Source organism: Peromyscus eremicus, chromosome 1, assembly GCF_949786415.1.
Source record: "Peromyscus eremicus chromosome 1, PerEre_H2_v1, whole genome shotgun sequence".
Taxonomy (NCBI): Eukaryota; Metazoa; Chordata; class Mammalia; order Rodentia; family Cricetidae; genus Peromyscus; species Peromyscus eremicus.
This window is the reverse complement of record NC_081416.1, coordinates 60,669,967-60,696,256: the sequence shown is the minus strand read 5'-3', so window position 1 is coordinate 60,696,256 and position 26,290 is coordinate 60,669,967. Positions and strand designations below refer to the sequence as shown.

The window sequence follows — 26,290 nt, the reverse complement described above, 5'->3', positions numbered from 1 at the left end:
CAGGGACTCCACCTTGTCCAAGTTAATGGACCACATAACAGTCCTGGCTTAAGGCTCCAAAACTGATGTAGTTGTAGTAGCTCAGTAGTAGGGTACTTTCCTCGCTTGCACAAGGCCGTGGGTTCCCACCCCAGCACCAAAAGAAAAAAAAGAAAGAAACTAAGAAAACAAAATCAAAACCCTGACATACTGTTTGCATAGAGATTTGCCCCAGTACCAAGGACCAAGAGTACAGCTCTGACACCCAAGTGTGTTCTCTATCCCCTGGGCAGGGCTGCCAATCATTGTCTCTCTGATAGACAAAGGAGAGGATGCAGCAAGCCAGGGCACTGGAGATGAGGCACACAAACCCACCACAGGCCACTACTGTGTACCCATCTCACACCCGTCACACACAAAATCCTGCAACCACTTTCAAGTGGGTTTGTGATTCAGAAGCCCCTCTCCCTCTGGTGCAGAGCCACCAGGCACTCTGTGAAAGGGGATAATAGCTGACCATAATCTTTAAGCAGGGTTGCTATCTAAATAGGGTCGATGATGTAGTAAACTATAAGCCTTTCCTCTGGGTGCTCCCTTCAGAAAAAAAAAAACAAAAAAACTAAATGCCATTCCCATGATGAGCCAAGAGGATTGTGCCTGCATAACAGAGCCCCAAACTCAGGAACGAACCAGACATAAATAGAATGGACATATTTTCTATGACTATCCTGACTGCTCTTGAGATGTAGGAGTGGTCACAGGCAGCCTGGAACCAAACAAAATACAAGCAATGAGGATGGTGGATCAAAATAAACAAGGCCAAAATGATCCAATTGGAATAATCTCTTTCACTCACTCAATTGTCAGAGATGAAAATACTAGTGTCATCCTAAGCTGGCACAGGTGAGCACTGAGTCTCTCTCACCACTGCAGGGACAAGGCACAGGTCTTGGGGCCTGGCTCCTGGGTCACATGTGCATATGTGTACAGACACACCTAAGGGTGTAGGCTGCTGGGCGCTGACCCCGATGCCAGCTCCACATCTGTTTTGGATATGTTCTCACTAGGCAGAGTTTCCTCCAGCCTTCTCTCATTAACCCCACAGCAACTCAGGAGAGGCCGCCAACCACATAGAAAAGTCACGTTCCCATAGTTAGGCCACAGAGTAACTGTTTTTTGTACTGTGAACAGGATCACTGTGGGGTCCTAAGTGGTCAAGAGTGCCCTCTAGTGGAAACAAGGCCCAGACTAGTCTGCTTGCAACGACACCCTAGTGTGGAGTGGGGTGACACACATAGGGATGGGACATGCTGACATGTGGATAAATAGCCAGTCCTTCTCAACCAGCTTTGGTGGGTTCCACATGGGCCACCCTGGTCTGAGCCAGCAGGTTCAAAGCCTACAATCCTTTAAGGCCTTCAGAGAATTAGAGACCACAGGCATTGATATACAGTGGTTGCAGGGTCCTGAGGAAAAAATAAGGTTGGGTTAGTCATTTCTTGGACACTGCCTGAATGTTCTTCAGAAGCCCTCCATGCAGGCTAGGTGGGCTTTGGAAAAGCAGACTTCCTGTGCTCATCAACCTCTGTGATTCACCTTCCCACTTGTGAAGTGAGAACAATGGCTCAGGTGTGTTCAAGAGAGCAGAGTTCAGCATTTTTCTAGAAATCTGGCAACATCCCTGGACACCCTTGGCTGGACCTGGACCTGGAAATGGAAAGGCCATCAGTACTTGAAGAGTTTCTGGACAGATTGAGGTAGCGTTTCAAATCTAACAGAACCCTAGCTGAGGTAACTTGTCTGGGCAGCTACCTCTGAACAGTCACATGAAAAGGAATCTTCCAGCTGCCAAACAGATGATGCCAAGCACTAGCTACATTGACAGGACCATCCCTGTCCTATCCCCAAGGCAAGCCTAACCCAACAAGCCACCTCTGTACCAGTGGCTAGTTCTGCTTGCAGAGATACACACCTATGAAGCACTATGATCACCTGCTGGCTCTCATCTTCCGTCTCTGCACCCTACTCCTGATCATGCAGGCCTTCTGTGTCCCACTTCTCTGTGCTCCTTCTCTACCTCACCCTTGCTCATCTTACTCTTGCCTTATAGCACGGCTAGACCTATTTCCTATGCTCACTGCCCAACTGACATCTCCCTGCCTAGGTATCTCATGCCACAGTGAACAATGAGAGGCTGCCTCCACAGCAGGTGTGTGGAAGGTGATCACAACCCCAACAAGCCACACTTAGGAGGTAGAACCCTCCCTGCAGCATCAGAGTGGTCTTTCAAAAACACTTATCTGGTCATGCTGAACCCAGGAAGGCTGTTGTTTTAGTGTCTGCCAAGGTATCTGTAGTCCTTTGCATGTGGCTTTCACTTGTCTTGTAAAACTATATCTAGCTTATTTTCCTCCTTGTACCTCCCAAGTTTCCCTGTTTCAGGCTTCCATTTTCAGAAGGGTTAAGTTATGAGCCTTGATGTCTATCTACTACATGCATTACCTACACCCTGCAGCACTGAGGCAAGGCTTAAGAAACATGCTGGGATCACTTTGCAAACTGCAGACAGGGAGCCAGGGCAGGGCCAGGGGACACATACATGAGGGCTCCAGTAGGCACTGAAGCTGAGCAGGAGACTGGCTCAAGATGGAATAAGGTGTTCATAAGCATAGTGAGAGCCATACCAGGTGACAGACCTTCATTCAACCCAAGAATGGCTTATAGCCAGGCAGTGGTGGCGCACACCTTTAATCCCAGCACTCAGAAGGCAGAGCCAGGAGGATCTATCTCTGTGAGTTCAAGGCCAGCCTGGTCTACAGAGTAAGTTCCAGGACAGGCTCCGAAGCTACAGAGAAATCCTATCTCAAACCCCCGCCCCCCCCAAAAAAAAAGAATGGCTTACAGATATATGAATCTTAAACTTGCACTTCTGAAAGGCAACTAGGTCAGCACCTTCACTCGGAGAGCTGGAAAACTGAGAGAAAAGACAACATGTGCCTTGACTTTCTTGGGGGTGCCAGGGAGCCACAAGAGACACTTCTTCATAGATATCTACCTAGTGAGAAAAGCAGACAAGGGAAATATTCTGTGGTATCCAGGAGCATCCAAAGACTTCATGCATCCTGCCAATGACCAGTGGCTGACAGCACCACCATAACTGAAGAAGCACCTACACTGGTAAAGGAGTCTGGTCCTTTGCCAAGATGCCTATGGACAGTTAGCCCAAGCAAAGAGAAATACTGTGAAAGGCACAGCACAGAGGCAGTCATACAGCAAAACCAGTTTCCTCAACAGAAAAGTACAAAGAAGCTGCTCCTACAGCTTCAATGGCACCTGGCAACACCAACAGAGCCACCCATGGGATTTATCTGGGTCTCACATAAGAGGGAGGCAAGAAGAGAGTGAACATGAGAGGGAGGGATGTGTAAAGGGAAAGAAAAGGGAGTGAAAAGCTGGAAGAGAGAAAGAAACAGGACAGATATATGGGTGAGTCTTTGAAAATGTGAACACTGAGAGAAGATTCCGTGACTAGAATGGTGGCACACATCTGCAATTCCACCACTTAAAGCAGGCAAAGGCAGGAGGATTAGGAGTTAAAAGCCAAGCTGGGTGACAAATTGAGATCCTATCTTAAAACAAAAACAAAACCACTCTTCATCTTTCAGAGATGTACACCGAAATACTTACAAGAGAACACTAAGACTTCGATATGTTTGGGCAGTGTTGGGAGAATACATAGTTCAGTAGTAAAGTACCTGCTCACCTTGTGAGGCCCTGCGTTTGCTTCCCAGCACCACATATAGAAATAAAGCTCATCAAATGCTTGGACAGGAAGGGAGAGCTACAGACAAGAGAGCAGGAATTGGCTACAAGCTGATGCCATCAACACCATTCTCTGATTCTGTGGCCTGGGCAACATTCCACATTAAGGGCTGTGCCCTTCAGCTTCTTGGGCTTCATTAGACTCCCACAGAGATATGATCTGGACATGACTAGAAAGGGTGGCACTGTATCAAGGGAGGAGAGGAGAAGGGAAAAAAGAGGGCAGGTCCAAAACTCTCTCAGGCTCACCTTTCCAATGTACCATACACCTTGACCCAGCTCTCCTGAACCCAGGACACCCATTTAGTGACTCTTCTGCCAGCACAATTAGCTCATTACAGACCTGAAGGCCCTGCCTGGTTCTGCCCTCGGAGCTAGCCTTGTAATGAGACCACAGCCACTTCCTTCCTCACAAGTAGCTTCCACAGGAGAAAAGACCCTTCTGAGCCCTCCACCCCCACCAACCTCAGGACACAACTTAATGTAGCCAGTCACACCCACCACACTTCCTGAACAACAGCTGTGGAAACACTTACCATGGGTGTATGCAGAGGATGACAAATCTAGAAGCAGCACTTTCTCGCATTAATGTATTCCCACACCCATACACACACAGTTGAAGTCACTAGAGCTCCCACTAGAAAAAGGTGGCAACCAAGGACCCAGAGGTAGTCCCATGGCAGGCATGCAAGGGCCTAGGGTAAAATATGATTTGAACTCCTGAAGGCTCTCCATCCTATGCAGGCAATTGGCCTAAGACTTACAGGCTCTCATTTCTGAAGAGCTCCCAGATACCTCCCTAGCTCTCCTAATGCCTCCTAGGGGAGGAGCTTCCTGCAGGGGATCTAACACACTTAACAGGTCCACATCTGCCTAGCACTCACACAGCGAATTCCCTTTTGTTTTCTCACAAGCTCTAGTCTATGCACATACTTGCCCTGATGGAGTTCTAATGGTTCAGGGCAGTGGGTGAGTGAAGGCAGAAGTCAGTGTCTAGGGTTGAGGAGGTATGACAGAACAGTTCAGGTGGGCAACCCTAACCAGGGAAGGAGAAAGAATTAAGACATGAGTAGATCCAGGATCCGCCTCAGGTTCCTCCTGAGCTGACCCCTACTCACAAAGATCAGACCATAGCACCTAGATCCTGTGGCCCACAGGATCTAGACAGAAAGGTGAAGACAGAGAAGGTAAAAGATGCACCTGCTTGCTCTCTGAACACAGACCAGACCAGACACAAAGTGAATGAGAACCCGAGTCCAACTCTGACCTGGGAGTTAAGTTGGTTATATTCCCAATGGAGCTGTCTTTCAGTCCCAGCCACTGCAAAAACTTGCCATAGATTATCCTGTCACCCATGTGGACAGGGACCTTCAGAATGAGGGAAGAGGAGGTGGTCAAAGTAGTGGCCTGACTTTCTGCTCTGCCCCAACGTTAAGAGTTTGCACACCAGGCAGTGCACAATGAACTGCAGCAATGTGCAGTGCTAGCAAGGAAGAACCAGGGCCCTAAGCTACCCATGGATTACAGATAGGACAAAGTCTTTGTACACCATACCCACCACAGGTGGCAGAGTCTCTTACAACCTGGTAGTTTTGATGCCCTGGGGCCCATTTATATTCAACCTCTGCAGTGAGTTGGTGTCTTTCCAAACCATTCAAGAAGCCCCTTAACTCTCATTCATAAGGATTTATGAAGAAGGTAGCCATGAATTGCATATTCAGAGTCTAGTTACCAGAGGCTGGCATGGCTCACCTGAATACCTGAGGAGCCCTCTAAGACAGATGGTGAGGCTCTGTCTTATCAGACACCTTGAACAAGCTACATGTATGGGTAGGGCCCTTTTGCCTCTCTAGAGTGCCAGCCAAAGCTGGGCAATGGCAACAGAGGAAGCATTGATATGTGTCTTCCCCAGGCCAGCACCATGAGACCATGGTACAAAGAACCCAAGAATTAATTGTTTCATCCAGTTTCCAGGGGGAGGCTGGCATGTGAAGCCCACAGGAAGAAATATTACAAGTATAGGCTCCAGTGCTGGAGAGAGAATCTGAGCACACAGTGGATACAAGCAAGCAAAGGAATGTAGACCTGCATCATTTCTGGACAGTCTCTGGCCATGCCAACAGAATAATAGTAAAGACAGATTGTGGCATTAGCCAGAGACACAGGACACAAATCAGAGGGTAAGCTGCTACCAAACATGAGTGAGTATTCTGGAAACCGGAAAGTATTCTGGGTTGTGCCAGGCTGAGGAACACCAGCAAGATCAGTGTGGGCTCTCGGAGTGCAAATATGTCACAGCAGATTTTATAAAAGCTATGTAACATTTGGGCATGATGCACACTCCTATAATACCAGCAATGAGGAGGGAGAGGCACAATTGGGTGATTCTATCTCAAAATAATAAATAAATAAATATATGTTATATAAGGCCAAATGAGGTGGCTTACACCTGTAATCTCAGCACTAGGGAAGCAAAGATAGGAGGACCAGAAGACCACTTTGTCTCAAAAAACAAACAAAAAGCTATACTAGGCCGTATGTGATGGCTTACGCCTATAACCATAGCACTCAGGAGGTGGAGGCAGGAGGATCAGAGGCTCAAGGCCAGCCTCAAATACATACCAAGTTTGAAGGCCAGTCTAGACTACATTAGATGCTGTTTCAAAGAAAAACAAACAAGAAAGGTCTCACTGAAATCAAACTTCAGGTCAGGTTCAGTGATGTACATACTTTGAATCATAGGCGGAAGCAGGTAAATCTGTCAGTTTGAGGCCAACCTACGTAGTAGAGAGTTCCAGGACAGCCAGGCCTATCCAATCCTGTCTCGGATAGATGATAGATTGACTGACAGACAGACAGAACGAACCAGAACTTCATGATAAAGTTGTGCTGGAAAAGGAATCTCAACTAGGACAGTGTCTAGAAATGGATTTCAGAACCATTAGCCTCACACTTGGTTTAACCATCAACGATGCAAGGACTGCCATGATTCACAAGAGCAGCAAAGGTGGCCCAGGGTTACTATCCAAGCATCTTGCACATCCCATCTTTTTTCTCCCTTCTGTTCTGTTCTCTTTTCCTGTCACCAGAGCAGAAACTGGCCTCTAAGGTCTCACATACTAGTGTGTGAACATACTTCAACGTTAGTGCAGCTTTCAGGGAGCAGCTTTGCCCCTAGCCACTACAATGGATATGCCCTGAGGTAACAGCCCGTAGGACTGAGAGCAGAGTTCCCTCTGGCTCCTTCCATTCTTAAGGACCCCTGTGTGTGAGTGCTCTCTTCTCCCCCCACCCCACCCCCGTTGTCATTCTTCAACCACAAGAACAGACACACTGAGGCTATCGCCCTACTCTAACACCATACCCTACCCTCATTTGTGAGCCTTCAAAGTGACTTCAGATCAAATTCAGAGCCATTTTAGTCTGAGTGGGGGTTGTACTGAACAAGGAAAGAAAGTCTGATCCCTTAGTTAGGTCTTTCAGTGTCATGGCCCTCAGACATTTACATACCAGAACAACACATTCAATTCCACGTTGGGCAAATAAAGTCACTCTCAAGTTTAGGGAAGAAAGGGTTGTTCACATGTGCACATGTATATATATGTATATATGTATACACACCAGTTTCCTTGACAGCTAACTCCTCAACATCACTACTAAAGCCGGGAGACCACAGACTGACATCTAGAACAGGCTGAAAGAACATCACACATGGACTGTAGCTTTCAAGACTGCAGGACTGAGGGAGGCCCACAAGTAGAGTGTCATCAGAAAGGCATGGAAGGCCTACTGTAGGTAGAGAGACTGGTCAGAAAGTCCAGGAACAGAGAGATTCTAGGACATTTGCATAAATGCCAGGGAAACTAACCAACACTAACATCTGGGGGCTGCAAATGGTTGTTGTTTTACTTTTGTTAATTTGTTAATAATTTTCTTTTGTTTTTGAGATTATAATATAATTAAATCCATTTCCCTTTTCCTTCCTCCCTCCAAGCCTGCTCATATACCACTCCTTACTCTCTTTCAAGTTATGGTCTCTTTCTTCTTTATTATTACATGCATATACATATATATCCCTAAATATAATCTGAATCTCTCTATGTAGCTGTCCCCAGACTTTTTATGTAAACCAGGTTGGCCTCAAACACACAAAGATCTCTCTGCCTCTGCCTCCCAAGTGCTAGAATCAAAGGTGTATGCCACTACACCCAACTCACCCACAGGTTTTTAAAATGTCTATTCCAGTTTCCAGGAGACAATAATGCCTGAGTGTGCTCTCCTATCCCAGAAGCCACAGGGAGGTAGACATGCTGTTTACTAAAATGGCTTTTGTAGGTTCAGGGTGCATGGCCAGATGGCCGCAAAAAAAGATAGAGAAGTACACAACTCGAAAAGTAACAGGGCCTAAGAAGAAGGGTAATTTAATAAGAAAATCACTCTGCAAGTCTGGGCATGTACTGTTCATGTTATGTTCTGGCTAAAGACATTTCCTACTTCCCATCACTGATCCTTGGTCACTATAGGAAGTGCACTTGGTTTCCTATGTAAATAATTTCCTCTGTCAAGTTTTAGGTTAATAATTTGGTTGGAACCCACTCTGCATGATCTCAGGCCACTGAGGCTTGCTGAGACCTGGTCCATTTGAGTCCATGCTCCTGAGTGCATGAAGGAGTGTGGCCAACAAGCTGTCAATTCATTACTAACTTTGAAGAAGATCTAACTGAGCTGCCAGACAGGGTCCCACCTCAGCAGTGATGTCCACCCCTACATCACTGAGCAGATGGAGTGCTTAGCTCTCCAACATCTTTCAGCAGTCCACCACCAGGGCAACTCTGCACCTTTCCCAGAGGTGCAGGACCCAGAAAAGAGGAAGGACAAAGTTGGGCCAAATTTCAACTGAGGTGCCCCCTCTTGTCTAGGACCTGAGGCTCCTGGCACAGAAGAACTAGAGGTAAAGCAACTGGGAGCCAGAAAAGTCCACACAGGGTCTTCACTCATGAGACAAAAGGCTGAGGACACACATAAGCATAAACCAGGTGTCCTGCCAGCCAGGCTGTAGTGTGATTGGGACATACAAGATGAGGGTGAAGGAGGCAAAGGGATTTATCAAAAGTCTTTTAAGCAGGAAGGAGGTGTGTTCAGTTCCCTCTAGTGGCTTCCTGAATCAAAGACCAGGACATAGGTCCTCTCTACTCCAGGTGTCTGTGATAGCCTGGAGCCACAGAGTGGGTCATCCCAGGAAACAGTGGGCCTTATAGGTTTCTAGACTGGGTCTGTGGCTTGGACCCAGCCCAGGGCAGACAGGGCACTATACAAACCAAAGGACCTTCCCACATCTAGAGTCCCAATCTTAAAGGAGTTGGCCCAGGACTGCCTAAATGGCAGCTCATAATCACCTGTTATTCTACGTCCAGAAGATCTGTTGTCCTCTTCTGACCTCCCTAGGTACCAGGCATACACATGGTGCACAGACAAATATGCGGGTAACATACCCAAACACATAAGTTAATTCATTAGTAAGAAAAAATTTTTAAGGACAAGGTGAGACAAAACTATATCCACATTAATGTCCCTGTCAGCCACATCTGGCAGAGACAGCAGCTTCACAAGTGCAGGAACAAGGGGTTTGGTCCTTTCCCTTTTTGGTCCATGAGTTAGATGATACAGAGACAGCAGAGACCATTAACAGAGACCTGGGACAGCTGTAGGTGTCACCTAATCTCACCTTTGGACTATTAGCTAAAATGCAGCAGTTGGTCTGTGGTCAAGGCAGGCTGACTTAGGAATCACTAAGCTGAGGTGTACAGAAAGGTTCAAGAGACATTCATCTTTCTGAGGTAGAGCAGGGCAACAGCATCACTGGAGTGATCCAACACCCCACCTCACTGTATCTGTGGGCACGGCCAGCCTGCACAACACCTCCACCATCACCCCCAGGGCTGACAAAGAGCCCCCAATACTGCCCCTCTTTCCAAGCCATTGTGGAAACAATAGCTACTGAGGCCATCATCACACCTGCCTCTACAACCAGGACCTCTACTGGAGCAGAGACAATCACCATCTAGCAGCTAAGGACCTACATAGCAGGTATAGTGAGAGAGACCCAGACCCATCCCAACAGCCTAACATCACAGTTCCTGAGTGACAAGCAATTGTAGCCTCTCCATGGGACAGACAAGGCAGAACCTGTGTTCCTAGACTGGCCAGGCCTGCCTCAATGTGTAGTACTATTTGTAAAAAAAAAAGAGGCAGACATAAGTGGAAGGCACCAGTAGCGCTGCCCTGCCCTACTCTGCCACTGCTCTGCTTTTGCATCACTTCAACACATGCCCCAGGCAAGGGCTGAACCACTGTCTGCCTGTAACACTGAGCACCAGTGCACACAGCTGATCCACTCAACCCACAGAACACCTAGGACAGGAAGGAGCCTATTGGGAGAAGGCAGCTGTAGGTCCCACCTAGTATTGCCAGACTGCACTTTTACTGTACTGTATATCATGGGCATAGACAGAACAGGCTTCCTACCTAGTCCTTCTGCTGGGGGCTCCAGGCCCAGAATAGTCGTTCCAAATCCTGTTTGAGCAGAAATGTGAGCTCCAAAGGCTCCTGGTGAGCACCCAGATGGCAGCAGAACCTGTGCCATTGGGGTTTCCCACATAGCCATCTAGAGGGACAGGGAACATTTGGCTAGGAAACCCAATGCCCTACTACATTCCTAGGAATGGTACTTAAATACTTAAGACCAGAGTGTCCAGTAAAACAGAAGGTGATCCAGCAAGCAGACTGCTCTCAAACCTACTCCTTATGATGTACAGACCATCCCATAAGGAAAAAGTCAAGTGTAAACACTCATGGACCAATGACCATAGCATTTAGTCAACCATCAAATATGGTAGCCCTGGAAGTTCATGACAATCACATGGCACAGCCAGACTTCACTGACTTCCCCATGACTCTCCTTGCTGCTGTGAGTGGTAGAGACAGATGCCCTCGGCCTAACCTACCCACAGTATCTACCTTGGCATTTATCTGTCTCTTAAGAATCAGCTTATGACTAAATCCTAATACTCAGAACTAACACCCTACCATACAGAGAACCCATGCCTGAACCTGTAGCAGAACTAAGGGTGCCAAGCACCACTTCAACCAAGATAGAAGACATTTTCACAGACACAGCAGAATGTACTGGAAAAAAAGATTTTGTGACCCTCCTGTTGACAGTGTCACTTCTGGAGAGGGCCCTGGCCTCCCATTTTGGATAAGGAGATGTTGCAATAAATGTTCCTGCATTTCCAAGGCATAAAAGCAGACAAGTCTCCTGCCTATAACTCAATGCAGCCCTGATGCCTACCATGAAGGGCAGGCAGGCAGACAAAGGGACTCAACTAACACCACTCCCTGCATAGCAGCAACAGCACAGGCTCTGCCTGAGTGTGGAAGAGATAAAGGAAGTGAGTCCAGAGAAAAGACAAAACAAGCATGCAGAAGACATTTTACCAAGACAAGGATGGCATAGGAAAGGGGATCACAACCAGTACTGCTGTCACAGAGGGAGAGATGCTACCTTTATGAGACAGAGCCACTGCTGGTATGAGTCCTCAGTCAGGTACAGAGAGGCAGCCAGAAAGCAGCCTCAGTTCAGAAGAAGGCCCTGTGACACTGGCCACCACGCTGTTTACCCAGCGCATAGAAGGAAAATCACTGGGTGATAAATGCCTAACAATCTATGGCAAGAAGTAAATACTTCTGACCACTGAGGGAATACCCAGGCTGTATACCCATCTGTACCCCATAAGCACAGACAAATGGGAGGGTGTTTGTGTGCCATCCAGGCCCTGAAGGTCTCTTGTCCCTTCTACCATTCCAGTATCATCTCCAACAGCTAAGAGGAGGACAGGGACAAAGGACTGGGAAGAGAAAATCCTGCCCCTGGGATAGGAGTAAATGTCAGTGGCCAAAACAGATGACAGAAGTCAGGGAGTTGGAGCCATTGGTTAGAATCAACCTTGGTGTCATTCAGAATGGCTCAGAGCCCTACTACCACAGTCCACTGAGCTTCCTAGATGTATCCAGGGCCCACTACACTCACCTGGTCATATCAGTTGGGAAGTGTTCTCTTGAAAGACAATGAGAAATTGTTGTAGGCCTTCCATAATATCCCGTACCCAGCCAGCACTTTCTCAAAACTCCCTGCAGCCTCAGCACTCAACACATAAGGGCAGTGTTGTGTTAAGAGCAAATAGGCCTTGAATTCCTGACTGAGGAACTAAACAGTACACACTTTCAACAACTAGGGGGAGGGGAACAGGCTGTAAAGAAGGTAAGGTACAACAAAAGCAAGAGCACCCCTCAAGGGTCAACGAAGGAAAAGGCAGACACAGGGCCCAGCAGATGCCAGGTGTGTCATGACTATCCCTGTTATCGTTAATCCCTCCAGTCACCACTTCCTGGCCCCAGGCATCTCTGCCTCTGGTATAGATCCTCTGTTTCATGGCAGCTCTGAGTGGCAGGGATTCTTTGGCCCTATTCCACCCCATGGTTCCTGCCTTGACTTGTCTCTAGGAACCTACTCATGGATAACTCCTAATATTCAGAACCTTGTCCATACAGAGAACTCAATGCCCATCAAATGAAGACAGAACCAATCAAGGTAAAGTAGGCAAAGGCAAAGCAGATGATCACAAAAAGAAAACCACTGGTACCAATGCTATGAAATGACACTGTTTTGCTTATTGCTAGCAGGAAAGGTGGGAGAAGCATGGGAAAATTGCTGTGGAATATGGTAGCAGCCACTCAAGAACCCATGGAAGCATCAGGTACAGCAGTGTGGCACCACCTGGTCTGGAAACATCTAAATAGCCAGCACAGGAAACAGGACAGAGTGTGGCAGCTTGAACCACCTAAGTGGTGGGATCATTAGCTTTTGGTTTCTGATTTTTTTGCTCTGCTTCATCTTTCTACAATAGACACATAATACCAATTTTCACAAGAGCAAAGATGCTGCTCCCTCTCCCATGACACCTATACAAGGTTTCAAAGCACACCCATCAGAATTCCACAAGCTCTGGGGAGACAGACTGTGAATCCAACTGAGGGCTCTAAACATGCCTATGTACCCAGTTTCCGGGAGTGACACGACCACCAGCAAGTCTCTACTCTTCAGAGGTGGGCAGAGAAATCAATGCTGCCCCCATTGTGAACACTCACCAGGTCCAGCCCCGCCAAAACCCCATGGCAGCACCATGGACCACTAGAGAACAGCTCATCAGGACAGAGAAACTCACATTTCCAAGGACACGTGTGCCTCAATCCCACATTTCCAAATGGCCAGACGTGACCCCATTTCCACCCAGGACTGGCAGTGCCCTCCAGATTTCTGGCTCAGATTCTTCTCCCTCTGTGTCAACACATAAGCAGGACCCAGTGCCCTTCCTGTACCCTTTGTTCTTTGTCTTAAACAGCAACAATGCAACGTGGCAAAATGGCAACCTAACTTCCCCTGCTGGCTTCCCAGGTGCTAGACACTGTGTGGGGTGCCACTGCAAGGACTGACTTCTTTCTACCCTCAGTAAGGCAAAGATAATGATTCACTCTCATTTTACAGAAGAAATGCAGGTCAGAGAGAGACCACATGCTAGAGATAAGACCCACGATTATAGTTTGACCCCTCCCATCTCAGCCGCCCACCCACTCAGGTAACACCAGAACACAGGGAGTGTCTGGCTGCTGGCCATCTGTGGTGTCCTCTACCCTGCTATAACAGGTCCAGCTCAATGATACAGTCTCTTATGCACCCCACCCTCCCCTCCCTGTGAGGCCACTGAACCCTCATACAGATCCTACTCATTGGTAAGCTCCTGTGGGGTCTGCTGTTGCAGAGAACACAGTAAGACAGCAAAGCCTATCATGTACAGGCCCATAGGCAGGGTGAGCAACTCCCAAAGAAACCTGGCTAGATACAGTCACTAAGTGGAGGCATACTGTCCCACAAGAGCCAACTGCCTGCCTTGGCTGTCACAGGTTCTTCCCTCCTTCAGCAGCACCACTCTGCCAATTACTAGGTGCCAGGCAGCACAGCCAGTAGGTGGATCCAGAGGAGGTGCTAAGTATCCAGACCAAGGATGGGGGCTCAGGAACTCTTGCTAAACGGGCAATCCCTGCACCTATCTCTAGGGGTATTCCTGACCTTTTTAAAGCCCCGGGGAGATGACACTTGAGTAGAGCCATATGGAAGTCGGATGATCTCTACTTCAAGTCACAAATTTGCCATGCCAGGCCCCACGCAGAGTAGGTACTAAATCAGATCAGAAATAGACCCCATATACCTGTATAGCACTCAGGCTGGATGGTGGCTTCAGACTACATGCCCATCTCACCCACTGACAGGCACTGGTTGGCAGTACCCTTGCTGATATGAGTGAGCCCTGCATACTCTTGAGGCACTAGCCCTAGAAATGGGAATGCTCTCTCACCTGACTCCCTCAGCACCTCAAGATGACACAGAGGGGAGACAGTACTCTGTGAAGAACAGTCTACTTGCTTTAGAAGCTTCTGATTCTTGACTATCTGGGACTGTATGGTAATCATAGGTTCCTCCTACCTCCTGGATGGGTCATTCTCTGCTGACTCTCCTTGACTCCCAGCTTCTGAAGTATCTGAAGAACAACCTAAGGGCACTTAGAGAGATAGTCAAGTTCAGAAGCCAAAACTCAACTGATGCTGTAAGTGGTTCTAATAGGTGCTTCAGTATTTCCATTTGGGACAGGGGCTACTCAACGCAGAAAGCCCTCAAGCTACACAGACTGAAGCAAAGCCTCCACCCACTAAGCCTTCCTCAGATACCTTGTTCCTACCATACACCTGCTTGACAGAGTCAAAGCACCAGGTGAAGGTAATGGCCCCACCCATCAAGTCTAATACAGTGTCTGTCCAGCCTCTACTCTTTCTGCAGACACAGAGGGTCTGGCTGCTGCTTCATGCTACATACAGCATGTTATTGCCTTCTACAGCAGTAGGGCTGTGCTCACTTCTCATTCTAGAGCAGTGGTTCTCAATCTTCCTAATGCTGCAATCCTTTAATACAGTTCATCATGCTGTGGTGACCCCATATCACAAAATTATTTTTGTTGTGCTTCATAGATGTAATTCTGCTGTTATGAATCATAATGTAAATATCTGTGTTTTCTGGTGGTCTTAAGTGACCCCTGTGAGAACCACTGTTCTAGAATAAGAACAAGGAGCAAGATGTAGCGCTTCAGTCAGGCTTATCAGTTCACTGCCCTCACAACAGTGGTTAGGAAGACAGAGGTCCAAGTATAAAGGCAGGTATAAAGAAAGAAGGTGGTAACTATCTCTCTTCACTACCTCCAGATACTGAGAAACAACCTCACAATGAAGGGCAACTATTTCCTGAAGGCAGGCTCATGAAAAATGCGTAAGAGAAGGAGTCCCTGAAGTGGGCTTAATCCTGAGCAGGTCTCTGTGGTTCCAGTGGCACCTCCATCTGGCATGTAATCCCATCATAATATGAGGCATCTCCTTTTAGAAGAGTGTGAACAGGGGAGCAATGGGCACAGCAGCTACTCATGGCCTCACTGCCTTGTGCTGCTACTGCAATCACAGGAACCTTGAGGAAAAGCAGAGAGAGGAAGAAAAGAGGGAGGAAATAAGGGGCAGGAAAGGCAAGTGGCCACACCCTGCCCAGACAGGGACAAGAAAGGGGTCTGGGGCCTTAGAGAGCCCAGCCAGGTACCTGGAGGAAGCCATGCTGAGTGGACCAAGCAAGCCGAAGAAAAGGAATCTATCTGCATTGGGCTGAGTGGCCAAGTTGAGGGAAGCAGCAAGATCCCAAAGGAAGACACCTGGAAGCAATGACCCCAGCAGGATAACAGAATGAAGGGTAGATTCCATATAGGATGTCTTCCCACCAAAAGACCAGAGCAGATCATCATGTTAAGGCTACCAAGTCCCAAAGGCAGAGGGGCATTGGCAGGAGACTGCTCTACACATAAAGGATGATCTTTTTAAAGAGACTGGAGGATGGCTCAGTGACTAAGAGTGCTGGCTACTTTCCCAGAGGACCCAGGCTTGATTCCCAGCCCCCTGGTGGCTCACAACTGTTTAAGTAACTCCAGTTCCAGGGGATTTGATTCCCTCTTCTGGCCTCCACAGCACCAGGCATGCATGTAGTACACATACAACCAGGGAAAATGCCCACATACATAAATGAAGAAATAATAATTTAAAAATTGTTAAACCTTCCACTAAGAAACAATTATTTTGATAAAAAACAAAGCCCAGGGACAGGCAGGCTAGAGACAGAGCAGATTCCTATTCTCTGGTCATCATGGCTGTGTCTATGATTCCCCTTGCTAAGCTACCAAGAACACTGGGCCTTGAATACTAAGGTCCATCACATCCTATGATGGCATACAAGGACAGTTCACAAGGTCACAGCAAGAAGATACAGAAGGGATAGTGGGCCAAGGAAAGAGCCCAGCCACACTGCTAAGGAAGTATGAGAGTCTGTCCCTTTTATCTCCAGTAGTAAGGAGCTTAGGTGTCAGGCCTCAGAGGCTCTCCATTGTTTACAGCAGAAATAACCGTACAGACAACAACTGCAGGCACAGACCAGAAGGTACTAGTTACTTAGTGATGAGATTAGGTATCAGGAAATCTAGGAAGTCTATCTCACCCTGCCTGGAAGTCAACTTGAAGCTACCCTGCCACAAAACTCCACCCACCTGCCAAAGAAAGAGGTGGCACCTTGGTGATCCTTAGTGCCTTTTGAATCTCCTGTTAGGGATAAGAACCAAGGGCTAACACGACCAACAATAATCTCACTTCACCCAAAGACCAGCTTCTCCTCCCAGTCCACCTCCCTTATCCCGGCAGCTGTAATTCTGATCAACAGAAGCTGACAAGAACACTGTTCTCCCCTTCCAGCCATGTCCCTGTGTTGAGAAGCTCCCCCGGGCAGGCGAGCCCCAGAGCTACAGAGCCCAGGGTAGCATCCAGGCTCAGAAGTTAACCAAAAATCCCTCTCTGTCCCATGAATATAACTTGCCTCTCACACCTTCATCCCATTAGTGTTCAATACAGCTCTGCCTGCATAAGCTTGGTAAAGACCAAATCCAAGCAGAACAAACACAAAGCCACTCTGGGACCCAGCTCCAGGGGTGGCAAAAAGCAAGGCTGTTCTTGCCAGCTTTTCCACTTTAGAAAACAGCTCTTTTTCAATTTAAAAATGTTATTTACGTTAAATTATGTTTAGTCTTTATCCTTTTTAAATGGTTAAAGATATTTCTGTTTAATGTCTAAAATGGCAAATACTGATAGCTACAACACAAATGCGGTTAAGACTTAGAGTCTAAAGGGGTCCTAGGAGCAAAGAGTTTGAGAATGCTGCTCTAGGCCCAGGAGGAAACCTCATGTAAGAGAGGCTACATTGGGGAAACATGCTCTGGCAGACAGCCAGCACCAAGACACTCAAGAAAGCAAGGCCCTCTCAAGCCTCGCAGACTAGCCACTCATGGAGGCAGCACAGGTGACCCGGAAGAACTAGGGCAGCTGAGGTGAAAACACCTTGTCTGGTACAAGGTTCAGAACCAACAAGCAGCATCTGGGGCTGCTGAGCCATAATCACAGTCAGAGATGCAGAGTCAGGCAAGCAGTTGTCCCTGGAGCTGCCATAAGACATACACTTAGCCTCACTGAGTGTCCCTGTCACAGCAGAAACAGTGAGTACAATGGGTAGACAGCTGGGGTCTCTGCTGAGAACAGACACTGCTTCAAAGAGATGTGGCCAAGAGCATCATGGAAAGAAGACAGGAGGGTTCTGGAGAGGACTTTCTTTGCTGATGGTTCTGGTGAAGCACAAAGAAAGCCAAGGCCAATCCATAATGCTCCTCATGTACAAGCAAAGTATAAATCATAACCATGAAACAATACAGTGATCTGAAGGATCCATGAGTCCCCCAAACAAGGGGGAAAAAAAAACATTTTAATTCTATCTGGAAGAGGCTGGAAAGATAGCTCAGCAGTCAAGAACACATACTGCTTTTGCAGAGGACCTGAGTTTAATTCCCAGCACCCACAACAAATACCTCACAACCTCCTATAACTCTAGATTTGGGGAGATTTAATTCCTCTAGCCTCTTTGGGCACCTGCACTCATGTACACATAGCTACACACACACACACACACACACACACACACACCATTAAGAACAATAAAAATAGCCAGGCAGTAGTGGTGCGTGCCTTTAATCACAGCACTCAGGAGGCAGAGCCAGGCGGATCTCTGTGAGTTCAAGGCCAGCCTGGTCTACAGAGTGAGATCCAGGACAGGCACCAAAACTATACAGAGAAACTCTGTCTCGGAGGGGAGGGGTTTGGGGGGGAAGAATAATAAAAATAAATCTTTTTAAAAATTGTAGCTGAAGAGCTTCTCTCCAGGTCCCACCAAGCCCCACAGTCCCACAACCCACGTATAAAATAATCACTCAGATGCTTTTATTACTTATAAACTGTATGGCCGTGACAGGCTTCTTGTTATCTACTTTTTCTATCTTGAATTAACCCATTTCTATTAATCTATAAGTTGCCACATGGATCATGGCTTACTGGTACCTTACATCTTGCTTGTCATGGCAGTGGCTGGCAGGTCTCTCCCACTCATGTATATGGTATTGGGGATGTGACTTGGTTTGGTACAGCACTTACCTAGCTGCATGAAGCTCTGGGTTCATCCCCCACAGGGCATAAACCATGTGTGGTGATACATACCTATAATCTTAGCACTCAGGAGGTGGTAGCACACTATAGGCCAGCCCAGGCTACATAAGACCCTGTTTCAAATCAACCAACCAACCAACCAACCAACAAAAGATAGTGTCTGCACTGAGCAGGTGACAGACTGTCATTATTTCCTAAATAATACAAACTTGCAACTATTTACACAGCAGTTGGACCTGTCATGTGTTAGAAGAAAATATAGAAATGATCTGCAGTACTCAGGAGGGTGGCCATGTTCCATATAAATATATTACTAACAAAAGAGACTTGAGCATTTGAGCAGATTGGTACTTGAGGTAGCCCCGGGACCACTACCCTCAGGATATTACCTGTACAGAACTGTAAGTTCCTAGTATCTCTGATGAAACATTATAGGGGTTTTTGTTATTTATTATATTTCATACTAGCTTTTTTTTCTCATCAAAAGCCAGGCATGCTCTCAGACACTTACAATTCCACTACTCACATGCTGAGGCTGGTTGAAGCAAGACCTTGACTCTAAAAACCAAAAGGAGAGGTGGAGGGAAAAGCTAACTTGTTTCCTGTGGCACTGATGTATGTACTTGTTTCAACCCACAATCTAAAAAGACAGTTGCCAAATCATGAGACAAAATAGCTTTGCTATTATCCCCTACAGCAGTGGGTCTCAACCTTCCTAATGCTGTGATCCTTTAATACAGTTCCTCTAATGTTGTGGTGAGCCCCAACCATAAAATTATTTTCATTGCTACTTCATAACTGTAATTTTGCTACTGTTATAAACTGTAATGTAGATACCTGATATGCAGGATATCTGATATTCGATCCCTGTGAAAGGGTTGTTCTACCTCCAAAGGGGTCGTGCCCCACAAGTTGAGAACTGCTGCCCTAGAATTTCGTTCAGAGCCCTCATCCTCCAGCCACTTCTCCTAATTCCCTTTTCCTACTCAAGGGATAAAAGAGCTAATTCAAGCCAGGCGGTGGTGGTGCACACCTTTAATCCCAGCACTCGGGAGGCAGAGCCAGGCGGATCTCTGTGAGTTCGAGGCCAGCCTGGGCTACCAAGTGAGTTCCAGGAGCGGCGCAAAGCTACACAGAGAAACCCTGTCTCAAAAAAAAGAGCTAATTCAAAAGTCCTCCCACTAGCTAAATTTGGGGCAATCCACTCATCGAAATAAACAAAAGAATAAAAGTAATAAATGTTAAAGACTGTGTTTGACTGTAGAATACTGAACAAGTCTACGGTGACCTAGGAGAACAGCACAGGCAGCCCTTTTGTGCAGCTGTCCATCTTGTCAGCCCTCCTTGAGTCCAGTCACCTTCATGACACCTTCTCAAACCCCAGGATCGCTACTAAAATTACTCTTCTGCCCTACATCCACCACATCCCAGTTTCCTTATTACCCCCCTTAAGTAGCAGGCCACTTGTCTCTAGTCATACAGCACTCAGCTTTGGCAGCTCCTTGATTCCACTATAGTCTCTGGCTCATACTCTCTAGCTCACAACACCAGAGCCCACACAAACTGCCTTGTCACATATGGCACCAAAAGAAATGGCTAAAGAGCAGAAAGGCAAATATGCTGGGTGGCACAGCAGCTCCCACTGGCCTACAGAAGCTCTGCAGAGAACCCTGAGACAGGCCTGGGGACACGGCCAGGACTTCACACAGCAAGGTCCCATGCAGACAAGCCAAACTGTATGTCACACAATGCCTAAACTAATTTTACATTCCTGGGCTTGCTCCCAAGGCCAGCCTCAGGCTCAGACATCACTTCCTTGGGGCCACTTGGCACTGTCAGGCCTTTTCAAAGACTGGGGACACAGCCCCATAAGGTGAAGGCTGGAACCTTCAGGAGGGACACTTCAGTCCAAACCTGTCGAGGGCTGCTGAGACTGTGTCCCTTCTGCTAGCTCAAGGAGGGAAGAAAAGGAGTGCCACTGAAAAGGCACTGAAAAGTGCCTGACCCTGAGAAGACCAGATCTTCCCTGCTGTTTCTACCTGCCCACGATCCATGACCTATGGGGTACAAGCTCATACACAAAAGTGAGTATTCATGCCTTCCTGACACACCAAAACAATGAAATACTTCAACCAAAATCAAGGGCCCAAGGTAGAACACCACATAACCACATGAACTTAGCTATACACAGCCCCATGACCCTGCCAGGGATGTGCCCACTAAGGATTGTGGGAGTAACTGGATGAAAACTGCAGCCCAGATGATCATGTACCAGCGCTGGCAAAGGGAACCTTCAAAGAGAAGAAAACCAGTAGGTGTGGTCATGGTCCATGCACGGCACAGACACTGACAATGCCAAGTGGAGGGGTCAGGGGCCACATGTGGCCTGAATTGCCCTTCCTCCTCTCTTTAACCTTTTGTTTTTATTTCAATTGTTTCTACTTCCGTGTTCCCAGGCACCATCCCATGAAGCTGCAGTGAATACCAGCGGGTGTGTCCCAGCTGAGAAATCCTGTGCAGAAAGAAAAACAAACAGGAGGTAGGCACAGAATGGGAGGAACTTCTGGCAAGGCACGGAGAAGCAGCTCGCACCTTCTTCTGCCAGACTAGCCCATAATAGACAGGGTGCACAGAAATCCCTAGCAGGAAATGACCAATGACCTCACCCAGCACTCTTTCAGTTACCCAGTAGAGCATTGGAAGGCAAATGATAGCCACTAGGATCTGAGTTTGCCCACCCTGCCAACAGGCTAAGCTTCCCTCAGGGCTGTACAGCATGTCTACACAAACACAGGAAGTGGGGTTTGAGTGTTTCTGTTTCCATGGCCACTGCAAGAAAGATACAGGAAATGCTGGGCTACCAGGACCACTGATATGGGTGTTCCCCACTGAGTTGGCCTTCAAATACATGCTATACTAGATGACCATGGCAGACCACAGCTCCTCCTGAGAGGAAGTCTTGCAAGTAAGTACACTCTCAACTGTAATCCCACAGGCAACAATGATAGCAAGGTCTGGAGGTAGCCTGAGAAGATGCTTTGCTGGGCAGGTACAGAGTATGGCAGCACCAAACAACAGCTGGACTGAGGACCCACTAAGGAGAGTAAGCACTGGCCTCAGACACACCTTTATAGGGAATCACAGCCGTGCCATCCAACTGTTCCCAGTCAACAGAGAGCTCTTCTTTAACACAACACTGGCCTCATCCTGCTCACTGCTGGCCAGCTTTAGGATGCTCGTGCATGAGCTTCTAAGGGATACTCTAAGCAAACGAGAGAAATGAAGTGTTCAGAGTGTCCTGAAGTACACAGCACTTATGATCACTGCTTTTTTTAAAAATTTTTTTAAAGAGAATGGGGACACAAGAGACCCAAGCAGACACCTCTGCAAACCCAACCCAGATGACTACCTGGGCAGCCCCTTATGGAAAGAGGCTATTCCTGAGGGTGTTCCTAGAATCACATCTTCCAGTGGAGCCATCCACTGGAGAGCCTGGCTATTAGAGACAGCATCTTCATTATGCCTCTAGGCCTCTTTCAGGTACCCTCTCCACTTACTGTGCCAAAATTCTTTAGGAAGATCCCTATACTCTACTTCACATCCCACGCTCGCTCGCTCACTCACTCAGATCGTTGATACTTCCATTGTGCTTGTCCTGTTCTCCTCTGCCAGCCTTAGCGTTCAAAACACTGACCTTGGAGCCATTGGAAGCCTTACTCTCAGCACAAGTGGGCTCAGAATCCTTGGCTGGGGAAAGAGTACAATTCACTGTCCTAAAAGACTGGGTTACAGCATCATCAGTCATGACTGCAAACTTTCCACAACCACCTCTACCCACAGGTAAAGGGAGAAACAGAACATTCAAGTTTCCTCACAATGCCTGGTAGAGCAACAAATGGACACAACGGCTGACACCATCACTGAACCCATCACAGAACAGATCTCATGACTCCATTTACACATTACACTGGATAGAGTGAAATGATGCTGCCTCTTGTAGGGGTGGAGACCTGCAGCAACTAGAAGGCTATTCCAAGAATAATGGTAATGTTCCATATTGGGTTGAGGGTGGCATGGCCCAAGATGCTGAGGCTGTGGGCTGTGGGTTCCACCCCTAGCAACACACACACACACACACACACACACTCTCACACACATTTTAAACTAAATTAAATCATGGTCTTAGTAACAAAAGTCTATAATTTTACTAAAAATTACCTAATCATACACTTAAAACAAGCAAACTTGGTGGTATGTAAACCAATACCACAGGAGGCCGTTCAGACAAAACCTACAGACTCTGGCAAGCCCAGTCAGATGTCAGTCACCAGAAACACTCTCCCAGGAGATAAAGCCTTTTACCCCATGCCAACCTTGCAGACACCTACACACAATGGCTCAGAGTACAAGTCTGCTGAAGACTGTTCCAGAGAGGCTGGAAAGCCCTGAAGCCATTTAGTTTTTACCTGTTAGCTGAGCAAGAACAGACCTTCCAATGTACACTGTATGAATGGCCAACATCAGGTCTCATCTCCTTCTGCCTGCACCAGAGAGATCTAAGAGCCTCAAGGCCCGAACAATAACAGGAGAGCATGGCTGGGAAGGCACCTGTAGCTCTGAGTCAGGAACAACCAGAAAGGGAGCCACAGTGGCAGGCTGGAGAGGGACTACTGGAGAGAGAAGAGGTTCAGTAAGGGTTGCTAGGCAGGAGGGTCAATTCATTATCATCAGTGGGAAGAGGAGAAAGTGTGTTCTGACTCCCTGGAGCTCAGGAGCTTCTGGACTGCTTTCTGCTAGATAAAATCCAAACTGCACTCAGACCTTCTGCTTAAATGCCTGCCCCTGACAAGAAAGACTCAAGAGTTTCCTAAAGTATCACACAGCATGTTGAGGTTCCCTCCTCCAAATCCTAAGCAGCTTCCCCTTGGGTGTTACCCTGTTCTTGGTTGTCCACAACAGAACAAAAATTCACTACACAAAAGTTGAATCCTTTCTAGTAAGGACTGAAGGCAGTCTGACTATATACACTGCTTAAGAAGAAGCTCAAAGCTTCTCCAAGCAGAGGAAACCTACAGCACAAGAGGCGGGTAAGAGCCACACCTACAACATTCTCCAGAAAAGTCCCAGCAGGTCCACTACCAAGTTCCAACGTGCCAAATTCTGCTCTGGCTATCCCAAGCATGTTTCCCTGCAGGGCCTCCCTTCCTCCTGAGCAGCTGAATGCAGAAGATAAGGCTGTGAGATGCTTGAAGTCCCAGTTTGATCTTCATCCAGCTAAGAGGAAGATGCGGTTTTCCACTTGCATTTCTGTAGACCACTCTCCAGGCTCGAACAATTGCTGGAAAAGAACACTACTCTCATACCCATACTTGGTCCATCCAACATGAAGCTGTTCAACAAAACCTTTACTTTAAAGCAAGCAAGGAAGCAAACAACCTTTCTCAAAACACAAGCACTGTATTCTAAACTCCTCATTGACAATGGTCTGAATTAAGAAAATGACCAAGACACAGTAAAAGATGATACGTTTCTCCAATTCTTCCAAACGAAAAACTAGTTCAAACTAGTTCAAGGGTTAACTGCAGATAAAGCTCCAGCCCTGAGCAAACAATGGGCATTCGAAAGGAAAAAAATGACTTCACTCTCTACTGACCACCTTGCCACCCACGGATCAGAAAACAAAGTGGATGAGATCTGTATGTGTGTGGAGAGGTGGGGGATCTCTGAGGCTCACTCTGAAACTTTCATGTCTTCCTACTTTTATAGCAATACTATGAAAGAGGGATGAGGAATACTAGGGCACTGTGCCTTTATCTTCCAAAGACACCAAGGAGGAACTGACCAGGGCGGTGTTGGTGGGGGTGGGGGATAGACAGGAATTATATAAAACTTATGACTGCCAATATCCAGTATGCAATCTGTGACACTTAAGAACATGGACACAAAGATAATTACCCTGCAGCTAGATCCCTCTTTAAAAAAATCTCCACTGCCCTTTGCAACCACAACTCTATTTTTACAGTGAGGCTGAGATTCCTTCCTTTCCTAAAGGCCCCAAAAGCAGAAGCAGCTCCCAGCTATATTCTAGAGCCTGGACTGACCCCATCCTAGGGTAACAGATGAGGGTTCAGCTGTCCTTTTCCATAGAGCTCCTTGTCACCAAGGAGTCCCAAGAACCAGTGCCTCCAAAGGCTGATGAGTTAATGTCTGCATATGTGCAATGATGATTCAGTCCACAAAACACAGTCCTCAGTCAGTTTAAAGACTGGCTTCTGGTCAGTCTGCAGGCAAAAAGTACCTGCTACTCATGGGCATGGGCCTGTAAAAATAACACATATAACAGTGGGCAGCTTCCTCAGTGACCCAGCTGACAGATCCAGTTTTCTTGCAGTGAAACCATATTTGCAGATAGGCCAAGTTACCTCCAATGCTGGCCCTCTCCACAAATGCACAAAGGGAGAGTGATTGGGAATAGGTCGGATACAGCAGTGTGTCCTGCATTTAAAACCCCTGGGCTTCAAAGACCTTGAAAATGACCAGAACATATCCCCTACCATGCTTACTGCATGCCAAACATGTGCTGGCCCTTATCTCAGTTTACCCTTCCATATACCTGTACTGCACATTCCACAGCGTCCATCCTAACAGATAATGCTTTAAAGCAAGTCTAGAGAGGAACACACAGCTAGTAAGTTGAGGAGAGCCAGTGACAGTGCTGCCTCTTGGAGAAACCAGATGGGCCTACGCCTGGTCCCCTGTGTCACCCACACTATTACCCTAAGTGGCACAATGTAGCTCGCGGCCTCTCTTGGCCTTCTGATTACCTCTGGGGCTGCCTGTCCTCTTGGTCCGCCCTCTCCTTAGGTTGCACGCACTGGGAGGTCAAAACCCGTCTCCACCACCTCAGTCATCCTGAAAGTACCACTACTTATGCTGCCCTCCGCCTTTCCCCGGTTCTAACTCCAGGGTCCCGCGCAGACCTCGCACTGCCGAAACCAAAGGCGGCATCTCAGTGACCCAGCATGGTTACGTTGAACCCCGCAGCAGGGCCGCAGGCACCACCACAGACAGAATCAGGGACCGAGAAGCTAGGAGAGCGCGCGCGACCAGGAGCGCCCGCCTCTCACTCTCCTCAAAAGTAATTTGGAAGAAAGTCATTTGGGCGGAAGAACTTTCGCAGGCCCAGCGAAGACGGACGGCTGACGGTGCCCAGCGCCAGACTCGCAGCCCGTCACCCCGCGGCAGGGGCCGCGGCCTCTCGGGACAGCGCCTTGGGGACCGGGCCTCGCTCCTGCCGGCCGCCCTCCCGCCCGCCGGCCCGGCCTCCCGGCGCCCCGCAGCAGCTGGCCGTCCTCTCGAGCCCCCGCCCCTCCTGGAGCCAGCCGCCCGCCGCCCCGCGCTCGCTACGTTCGCCGCTGCCCCGCACAGCGCCGCGCTGTGCCGGCAGCTGCTACTCACCCCATGAGCCAGTCCATGGCTGCGCGGGGCCCGCGCCTCGCTCGGCCTCAGCCCCGCCGGCGGCCGGAAGTAAACACTCGATGGCTCCCGCCCGCTGCCGGAAGTGACGCGCGCACGGCTTGCTGGGACGCGTAGTCCCAGCGGCCCCTGCGGCCCCGCCCTGGAGTACCTGTTCTGGAGTTCCAGGACCCTGCAGAACTGTGAAACTCCGGAGCTTCCGCATCCCCAGTGCGTGTAACTTCAGAGCTCCCCGGAAACCCAGACTGCCCGGAACTCCGGAGTGCCCCAGACGAAG

General features: G+C 48.0%; 1 protein-coding gene across 1 annotated transcript in view; it reads right to left on the bottom strand.

Moving 5' to 3' along the window:
• Window positions 1–26,080, bottom strand: part of Mob2 (MOB kinase activator 2) — a 61,981-nt gene extending 35,901 nt beyond the window's left edge. The window contains exon 1 of the mRNA XM_059264326.1: window positions 25,996–26,080. Coding sequence (XP_059120309.1) covers window positions 25,996–26,012 — 17 coding nt within the window. The 5' untranslated portion in view covers window positions 26,013–26,080. The remainder of the gene's footprint in view (window positions 1–25,995) is intronic.
• Window positions 26,081–26,290: the final 210 nt, after the last annotated feature.